Source organism: Scylla paramamosain, chromosome 33 (assembly GCF_035594125.1).
Source record: "Scylla paramamosain isolate STU-SP2022 chromosome 33, ASM3559412v1, whole genome shotgun sequence".
Classification (NCBI taxonomy): Eukaryota; Metazoa; Arthropoda; class Malacostraca; order Decapoda; family Portunidae; genus Scylla; species Scylla paramamosain.
In genome coordinates, this window is record NC_087183.1 from 10,127,368 (window position 1) to 10,137,367 (window position 10,000).

Below are 10,000 nucleotides of genomic sequence, written 5' to 3' on the forward strand. Positions count from 1 at the left end.
GGGGAGAGGGAAGGGGGGACGTAATTCATATTAATTTAACACGTTATAATTTCATGATTTTTTTTTCTTTTTCCATTTAATAATTCACGAACTCATAATCCAAATTAGAACTTATTATTGCCACTAAATTTTCCTCTCTCTCTCTCTCTCTCTCTCTCTCTCTCTCTCTCTCTCTCTCTCTCTCTCTCTCTCTCTCTCTCTCTCTCTCTCTCTCTCTCTAATCATCTTTATTCTTACAAATCATGAAAGGAGAGGAACGGGAAAAAAACAAATAAACAGAAAGAAATGGTGAGAGAAACGAGGAAAAAAAGAGGAAGGAGAGACAAGGAATGAAGGATTGAAGGAAACGAGAAAAACGAAGAGGAAGAAGAAGAAGGACGAGTGAGGGAGAGTAGATGGAAAGTAAGAGGAGAAGAGGGGACAGAGAAACAAGATGAAGGAGAGAGGGATTGAAGGTAACGCGAGAGATGAAGAGGAAGAGAAAGACACAAGAATGAGTGAAAGAGAGGAAGAAGACTAAGAGGAGAGGAGGGGAAAGGAGGAGAACAGACACATATGAAAGCCGGAGATAAGTGTTAATGCAAAAATATGAAGGAGAGACTGATAAAAGGAGACATGGAGTGAGGGGAGAGACGAGAGGGAGAGGGGAAAAGAAGAGGGGAAAAGGGGAAGCTGGACATCTCGCCTCACTCAGCCTGATAAAAGAGAGAGAGAGAGAGCTGATGATGCAATAGTTTAATACGATTCCCCTCAGCTCAGCGGGGGGTCAGTGAGGGGAAAAAGGGGTAAGTTTATGGAGCTGAAAAAATGGACAGATGGACAGATACGTGGCCAGACCGAGGGGAAGACAGTGAGATGGACAGGCAGACAGGCAGATACACCGACAGCAGAACAGGGGGAGGGGAAACTGTAAAAGATATAGATTGGAGATGTAGATAGGTAGACTGATAGGTGAGGGAATGATCGTCAGATAGATAGATAGATAGATTGATAGATAGATAGATAGATTGATAGATAGATGAATGGAGAGGAAGACAATTAATAGGATGCATATGGAAACAGTTAAAGAGAAAGAAATGAACTGAGGGAATAGATAGATAGATGAATAGATAGGTAGGATAATAGACAGCGATAAAAGGAAAATAACTGAATAGACTAGTAAAATACGCCTATATACAAACAAACATTAATAAACAAACAAACAAATAAATAAATGAATAACCAAACAAAATAAACAAATAAACTAACAACAAATACAACACACACACACACACACACACACACACACACACACACACACATACACAAAGAGATGACAGATTGCACATTCAAATCTGATTCTTCCCCTCTCCTCCCCCCATCCACCCCACCTACCCTTCTTCCCCCTCCCCCTCCCCTCGTTCCAGGCAATCACACCCTCACTAATAAGAAGAATGGGTGTCCCGCGCGCCCTCCCTCTTGCATTATATAGACCCTGATTCCCTTAAGGCGACGCTAAACCCATTACCTCCCCTCCCCAAAGGTGTTCACTTCCCCTCACTTCCCCTCACTTCCCCTAACTTCCCCTCACACTCACAAATCTCCTATCATACACCCTTTCCTTCGTCTCACTCTTCCGACTCTCATTTTTTTCCCATCACTTCCCTTCATCCTTAAAAATTTCCTTACACACCCTTCATCTCCCCTTACCTTCCCCTCACAGTCCTGACTCTCCCCTCATGCACCCCTATCCTCCCCCTTCATCTCCGCTCACACTCAGGAATCTCCCCATCATATATACCTTTCTTGACTCCCCTTCACCCTCATGAATTTCCCCTCATACATCACTGTCCTTTCCCTCCCTTCCCCTCACCTCATATACCCCATTTCCTCCCCTCACTAACTAATATATATCTTCCTTTAGTTTCATCTACATCTCCTCCTCCTCCTCCTCCTCCTCCTCCTCCTCCTCCTCCTCCTCCTCCTCCTCTTGCCCTCAACCTTCCCCTCAATCTGACTCATTTACTTCCTTTTCCCCTCATTAACTTCTTAGTCATATTTACATATCCTCTTCCTCCTTCTCCTCCTCCTTCTCCTCCTCCTCCTCCTCCTCCTCCTCCTCCTCCTCCTATCCGGCCACTTGCCTTACCTCTTACCTATCCACGAAACTTCACAATATTTCCCCTCAAGTATTCCTAAGTTTCCCCTCACCTCAATCACCTCTCGTTTTTCCCTTTACCTGCACTTCACCCTTCCCTCACTTCTAACCTCTTCATAAACCTTCTCTCTCTCTCTCTCTCTCTCTCTCTCTCTCTCTCTCTCTCTCTCTCTCTCTCTCTTGCTCACTTAATCTCCTATCATTATTCTCCCTGTCAGTTCTCCTCCTCCTCTTCTTCTATTTCTTCCTCTTCTTCTTCTTCCTCTTCTTTTCTCCTCCTCCTTCTCTTCCTCCTTCCTCGTATTTCCTTTGTGTTCTTTCTCCTCCTCCTCCTCCTCTTCCTCCTCATCACTTCAATCATGTTTTTTTTTTTATCAATTTCTGTTTTATTTGCTCATCACTTCATCTTTTTTCTCGTTTTTATCTTATGATTCCATCCCTCTTTGTTCATTTTGCTTGTTATCTCCTTCTTTTCCTATTCTTTTTATCCTTTTTCTCTCTTACCTTGTTTTTCTTTCTTTTTTCTCTCTATTTTTTTCGGAGTTAAAATTTCATTCTCTCTGTAATTTAATCCCGTTGTGCAAAGCCTCTCTCTCTCTCTCTCTCTCTCTCTCTCTCTCTCTCTCTCTCTCTCTCTCTCTCTCTCTCTCTCTCTCTCTCTCTCTCTCTCTCTACGGTTCATTTTCACTCCCCTTAACCTCCCCTCCGATGCTGCCCAGGGGGTGAGAGAAGGGGAAGGATGAGGGGAAGGAAGGGGAAGTGAAGGGAGGTGAGGGGGGTGAAGGGAGTAATTAAGGTGCTGGGAGATACAAGGGGATAGGGGGAGTAGGTAGTACTAGGGGAAGGATTAGAGAGAGAGAGAGAGAGAGAGAGAGAGAGAGAGAGAGAGAGAGAGAGAGAGAGAGAGAGAGAGAGAGAGAGAGAGAGAGAGAGAGAGAGAGAGAGAGAGAGAGAGAGAGAGAGGAAGGGGTTACAAAGAGGGGAGCAATGCAATGGGTTTCCCCTTCACAGAGAAAGAGGAGAGGGTTACCTGAGGAGAGGGGAGAGAGATGGGAGAGAGAGTAGAGAGACACGCCTACGAGGGGAGAGACAGCAGGGGGTCAAAAGAAAGAGGGGAATAAAGAGAGGGGAAAATTAGACCATAGATGGAAAGCCGTGGGAGGGAGGGGAAAAATGAGGGAAACTAAATGAAAAAAGAAAATATAATATGGGAAAACTGTAAAACCTAATATAGAAAAAAATACTGGGAAATTTAATCTGTGAGGAGGAGGAGGAGGCGGTGGAGGAGGAGGAGGAGGAGGAGGAGGAGGAGGAGGAGGAGGAGGAGGAGGAGGAGGAGGAGGAGGAGGAGGAGGAGGAGGAGGAGGAAGAAAATATTAACTCAACATATATCTATACTAAACAACCTTCCCCCAGCATCTCTCTCTCTCTCTCTCTCTCTCTCTCTCTCTCTCTCTCTCTCTCTCTCTCTCTCTCTCTCTCTCTCTCTCTCTCTCTCTCTCTCTCTCTCTCTCATATACACACAGAAACCAAGCCGGCAGCACATTTTCAAATTTGCATCTTTACATTCAAAATAACAGAGATCACGAGAGAGAGAGAGAGAGAGAGAGAGAGAGAGAGAGAGAGAGAGAGAGAGAGAGAGAGAGAGAGAGAGAGAGAGAGAGAGAGAGAGAGAGAGAGAGAGAGAGAATACAGGCGAACACAAGTACACGTGGACGGGAGCAGGTGTGGCATTTTAATTCAGAGAGAAAAAACAACAACAAACTGGAAATTAATAATAGAGTTAACCTGCGCGCGCCTGCACACACACACACACACACACACACACACACACACACACACACACACACACACACACACACACACACACAGCAGGTATCTACTCAAAAAATAATGAGACTCGTTGGAAGAGAGAGAGAGAGAGAGAGAGAGAGAGAGAGAGAGAGAGAGAGAGAGAGAGAGAGAGAGAGAGAGAGAGAGAGAGAGAGAGAGAGAGAGAGAGAGAGAGAGAGAGACAAGGACAAACATTTTTCACTTCCAAAATAAAACAAAGAAAAAAAATAAGCGTCTGTCTGCAATTTCCTTTCGTTTTCCTTCCATTACTTTAACAACAACAACAACAACAACAACAAAAACAACAACAACAACAACAACAACAACAACAACAACCAAACACCCACACAACATTCTCAATTCATCATACACATTTGAAGAAACAAAACAGAAACACAGAAAGAGAAAAAAAGAAAGAAAGAAAAGGAGAAGAGGAAAGAGCAACACACAAACAGACACACAGACAAACAGACAGCCACAAAAACACATGTAGGGGGAAAAACTGAGGCATCAAGGTGAGCAAACACGCGTGAGGCAATGAACAGGTGAGAAAAATATCTGACCTTTCCTTTGTAGGTGAGCGGGGGTTACTTGCGCTGGGAGGGAGGAGGTGGGGAGGGAGGGAAAGGGAAGGGGAGAATACAGGAGCGAAGGACGGGAGGGAACGAAGAGAAGTTAGAAGAGAGACGGAGATGAGGGCGGGAGGTAGGTACGGGGAGGAGAATAAGGAAAGGAAGGGAGAGGAGGACGGAAGCAAGGGAAGGCAGCAATAAACGGATGGAATGGAACAGAGACTTGAAAGGGAAGAGAAGGGAAGGGAAGGGAAGGGAAGGGAAGGGAAGGGAAGGGAAGGGAGTCACACTGAGGGCTCACCTGGCCAATCCTCGCCAGGTGAAATAAAGTCAGACCTCAACAGGTGTTCTCTGATGAAATATATACAAGGCAAACAAGCTCCCCTCTCCCCTCGGGCCTCCCCTCATGCTTCCCCTCGTCTCTTTCTCCCCTCCTCCCTCTTACCCTTCCTCTCTTCTCCCAGTTACCCTTCCCTCTCTCATCTCCCTCCCATCCTTCCCTCCTGTTTTCCCTCGTCTCTCTTCTCCGTCTTTCCCCTCACCCTTCCTCTTTCCTCTCCCTCAGTCCTTACTTACGTTTTCTCTTTCCTATCTTTATCTCCCTCTCATCTTTCCCCTCTCCCTCAACCATCCCTTCCGTTTTTCCCTTCCCTACATCAGGTCTTCTCCCATCCTCCCTGCCCATTTCCCCTTGTACTTCCTACTCGGTCTCCCTTCCCCTCTCTCTCTCCTTTCTCCTCATCCCCCCTCTCCTCTCCCTTTCCTCCAGTCCTCCATCCTATCCTTTCCTAATGTTTCCCCTTCACTTCTCTCCCTTCTATTTCCCATCAGCTCTCCCCTTTCTCCTCTCCCTTCCTCTTAGCCTCCCCTCTCCCTATGAGATCCACAAGAGAGAGAGAGAGAGAGAGAGAGAGAGAGAGAGAGAGAGAGAGAGAGAGAGAGAGAGAGAGAGAGAGAGAGAGAGAGAGAGAGAGAGAGAGAGAGAGAGAGAGAGAGAGAGAGAGAGAGAGAGAGAGAGAGAGAATTTGGCATAAGTCCTGCAGAAATTAGTAAGGGAGTGACCGCTTGGGCAATTTCAGGAACCGAATTGTCAGGGAGAGTAATGAGAGTGAGGGAAAGGACGCGGGGGCACTTGAAGGGAGAGTGTAAGGGGATTTTTTCAAGGGAGAGAAAGAAATCATTTGTTTTAAGGGAAATTATTGAACATTCTAAGGGAGGAAGGATTCGATTGAAGGAAAAAAGAGAAAGGGTTATTTTACGGTGGGATTTAAGGCGTATTTCCAGGGAGAGTAACCTTAAGGGAGGATACAGGTAAGGTTTTTTTAAGGGAGACTAATTTTAAGAGTGAAAATCAACTTTTTAAGGGAGAACATTAAAAAAAAAATCTGAAGGGAGAATAACAATATGGGGGAAAATATAGCAGGATTTTAAGAGCGAATATTTATAAGGAAGAAAATAAGATTGCATTTTTAAGAGCAACTCAGTACTGCTTTAAGGCACAAATCAAAGGGTGAAGTAGATTTTAAAGGGAGAATATCATAAACCTTTTAAGGGTGACTGTGTCCTTTTTTTTCCTTTAATGAGTAATATAAAGAACTTATAAAAGGGAAAAAAATAATATGAGTAAACGGGGAAAAAAATAGGAGTATGTAAAGGGAGTTTATCTTTTCTTTCCTCCCTTATTCGACGTTCAGTTTACGTTGATATTTTACGTCACGGTGGATTTAAATGAAGTCAATTTCCGCTGAGGGAGGGAGGAAGGGAGGGAGGGAGGGAGGGAGGTGTAGTGTGGTGATGAAAACGGAAAGGGAGAGGGAGGAAGAGGGAAGACTGGAGGGAGGGAGTGAGAGGGTGAGAGAGGGTAGGAGAGGGAAGACTGGAGAGAGGGAGGAAGGGACAAAAGGGGGCAGTGAGTGAGTCAGGGAGAGAAAGAGGGAGAGAGAGAGAGGGAGAGGAGGAGGAGGAGGAGGAGGAAGGGATAAAGGAACAGAGAAATGAGGGGACACTGATGAAACAAACTAATAAATAAAGGAATAATGAAAGGGATGTAATAAAAAAAGAACAGGAAAATGAATTAAAAGATAAATCATAAAACAATGGATGAGAGAGAGAGAGAGAGAGAGAGAGAGAGAGAGAGAGAGAGAGAGAGAGAGAGAGAGAGAGAGAGAGAGAGAGAGAGAGAGAGAGAGAGAGAGAGAGCCGGAGGGATAAGAGGGGAGAGAGACTTGAAGGGTGGAGAGAGGGAGGAAGGAGGGAGGAGCGCAAATGAAAGAGATGAGAGGAGTGGAGAGCTGGAGGAGAGCAGAGGTTAGAGGCGGAGTGGAGGGAAAGAGGGAGAGAGGGAAGGAGTGGAGAGGGAGAAGGTAGCGCTGAAAAATGGAGAGAGAGATTTGAGAGGTGAGGAGAGAGAGGAGAGAACTTGAAGGAAAGCGTGGAGGAGAGCAACAGGGAGGAAGGCAGAGGAGGAGGAGGAAGGGAGAGGAGAGAGGAGGAGGTGAAGGAAGGGAGGAGGAAAGGGAGAGTTTAGTACTTCCTATTAATCCTTGTTTATTGCATCCTTCTCTTTTATCATATTAGACCTGGTTGCTGGTTTTGTTTCTCTTTCTCTTTCTTTTTTTCTGTTTTATCATACTAAAGTTGTTACTGTTTTGCTTTTTGTTTTCTTTTGTTTTTTTCTTGTTCGTGTTCTCATTTATCAAACTAGATCTGGTTACTGGCTTTGTTTCTTTCTCTTTCTTTTTTTTTTTTTTTTCATCATGCTACACCTGGTTACTGTTTTTGCTTTTCTTTCTCTTTCTGTTTTCATTATACATACCATGCCTGATTACTGTTTTTGTTTCTCCTCCTTTTTCTTCATCTTTTTATCCTACAAGACGTGGTTACTGTTTTCTTTCTTTTTTTTCTTCTCTTTCTCTTTTATCATATCAGGTCTCTTTTTTACCATATTAAACCTGGTTATCATTTTCCTGTTTCTCCTCCTCTTCCTAGCATCACTATCTCCACGAACAACGGAAGTGGTAGTTACGCCTTTCCCTTCCTTTCTATTCGTTCTGTGGCTAGTAAAACCCTTACAAATTGAAAAGCCTGTTCAAAATAATAACATAAGCCTTGTTAAACTATCACTAAAAAAGACAAAATACACGAATGAAAACCTCTAAAACTTTTGAATTCAGTTAAAAGAGATGAAGACGCGGAATCGAAATATTTAAAAACAGAAAATTTGAAGATCAGCTGTACAAACTCCCCTGCAAGAAAAACAACAACAATACCCAGACAGCATTTACAAACAGGTGCACGTGGGGGACAGGTGGGAATGCTTAACACCTGAGGAGGCAAGCAGATCTGCGGGATTACTGATGCAGGGGAAGGAAGAGGAAGATGTTAAAGGAGACGTAGAGAAAGTGAAGTGATTGTGTAGTGAGCCAGCCAGCCTGCACTCACCTGCCGCCTTCAGGTAAATCGAAGATGTACTACAGGAACGCTGAGCTCAGGTAGGAAAGGGTTACTAGATAGCTGTGTAGATAGAAAGGATTACTCGATGAAGGGATGTTCAGGTGAAGGGAGTGATAGAAAAGATGGAAAGAGTTATTGAATGGATGTGCTGGTGATGGGTCAGGTAAAAGGACTATTGGATGAAAGGCTGTACACGTGGAAAGGGTTAATATAAGGATGTACAGGTGTAGGGGTGTATAAGTGAAGGAATTGTGGGAAAGGGCTACTGGCTGGATGTAGGGGAAGGGAAAGGTGAGAAGGGTTACTGTATGGATGGACAGGTGAAGGGACAGGTGGAATGGAGGGACAGGTACATGAAGTCTAGTAATCTCATGCACTTCCTTCTACATTTCAAGGGAAAATATGACAAACTATTTCTTGAGGGTACGGATAAACGAGGATCTTTAACTATTCTAAGCCCTCTAATCTGCTGACTCTTGCAAACCCCGGTAACAGAGAGATTATTGGCAAAGCAGAGGACTTAGCTGTGGGGGAACGCTAAACACAGTGGAAATGAACACATGCTCATTTCTACATAATTGTTATTAAAAAATTAAGTTGAGAAATCAAATGTGATGATAATTGTACAGCTGCCCCAAGAACTGATGTCACAAAGTCCAGTGAATTTCAGGTCTATCAGTCAAATGGAAATTACTGCATGGACTAATGAACTCCACTAATGAGCCTCACCAAGCTATTCACGTGGTGTAGGTGGAGGCAGCTGCATTACAAAGGTATTTTAAATACAATATACGAATAGTCAAAGGAACAGTAACTGGAATTCAACGTCAGTAAGTGCAGTCTTCGTGGAGAAAAAGAAATAATAAATTCTTTAAGGGCTTAGATCACCTTCAGAAAGAGATTTAAGAGTGAAAGTGTTTGTCGGCTGATGGTGGTCTGTTTCTGATCTTAATAAACTGTAGATAATATGACTCTTTCACTTAACAATATGTAGACATAACATCTATCACTTAAACTTTTATAGACATCTTTTACTTCACAATTTGTAAACATGACCTCTTTCACTTAACAATTTGCGGACATGACATCTTTCACTTCTAAGGGCAGCTGTACAGGGAAAAGACATGGTTCAGTACTCACCCAGCACCTTCAGCTCCACCCAGGCAGAGTGCTGCGACCCTGCGGAACTCCGGGCGGTGCAGCGGTACGAGTCCTCATCCTCCTTGCCCACAGACTCAAACTTCAGGCCTTCCTCGGTGACCGCCACGCCCCGCGCTGCCAAATGACACCATACCGTCAGTATACACACACACACACACACACACACACACACACACACACACACACACACACACACACACGAGTTGACCTTTCCGTAAACGTTTATGCATTTACACAACAAATCATTTCGCCTGTCCTGACCACACACACACGCACACACACACGCAGCTGCATCCGGACCCAAACCGTCTCTCTCTCTCTCTCTCTCTCTCTCTCTCTCTCTCTCTCTCTCTCTCTCTCTCTCTCTCTCTCTCTCTCTCTCTTGTTCCGCGTGTTCAGGTCCAAATACAAAAGGCTGAGAGAGAGAGAGAGAGAGAGAGAGAGAGAGAGAGAGAGAGAGAGAGAGAGAGAGAGAGAGAGAGAGAGAGAGAGAGAGAGAGAGAGAGAGAGAGAGCGCACACCCTCCCTCACGCACTGCTGCCCACTCTCGCTAACCACAACTAGGCAACCATCTGTTCAAAATTACTGAAATTTATCCACGAGAATACAAGGAAAGCTTGAGACTGGTAGCAACAGTAGTAGTAGTAGTAGTAGTAGTAGTAGTAGTAGTAGTAGTAGTAGTAGTAGTAGTAGTAGTAGTAGTAGTAGTAGTAGTAGTTGTTGTTGTTGTTTTTGTTGTTATTGCTGTTGTTGTTGTTGTTATTGTTGTTGTTGTTGTTGTTGTTGTTGTTGCTGTTGTTTTATTTTCATGCAGGAGAGAGAGAGAGAGAGAGAGAGAGAGAGA

The 10,000-nt window shown here is 44.3% G+C and overlaps 1 protein-coding gene across 1 annotated transcript in view; it reads right to left on the reverse strand.

The window, feature by feature from the left end:
* Nucleotides 1–6,693: 6,693 nt before the first annotated feature.
* The window catches only part of LOC135089653 (roundabout homolog 3-like), a 173,369-nt gene continuing 170,062 nt past the window's right edge, over nucleotides 6,694–10,000 (reverse strand). Inside the window, exon 5 of the mRNA XM_063985530.1 lies at nucleotides 6,694–9,270. Within this exon, the coding sequence (XP_063841600.1) occupies nucleotides 9,125–9,270 (146 nt within the window). The 3' untranslated portion in view covers nucleotides 6,694–9,124. The remainder of the gene's footprint in view (nucleotides 9,271–10,000) is intronic.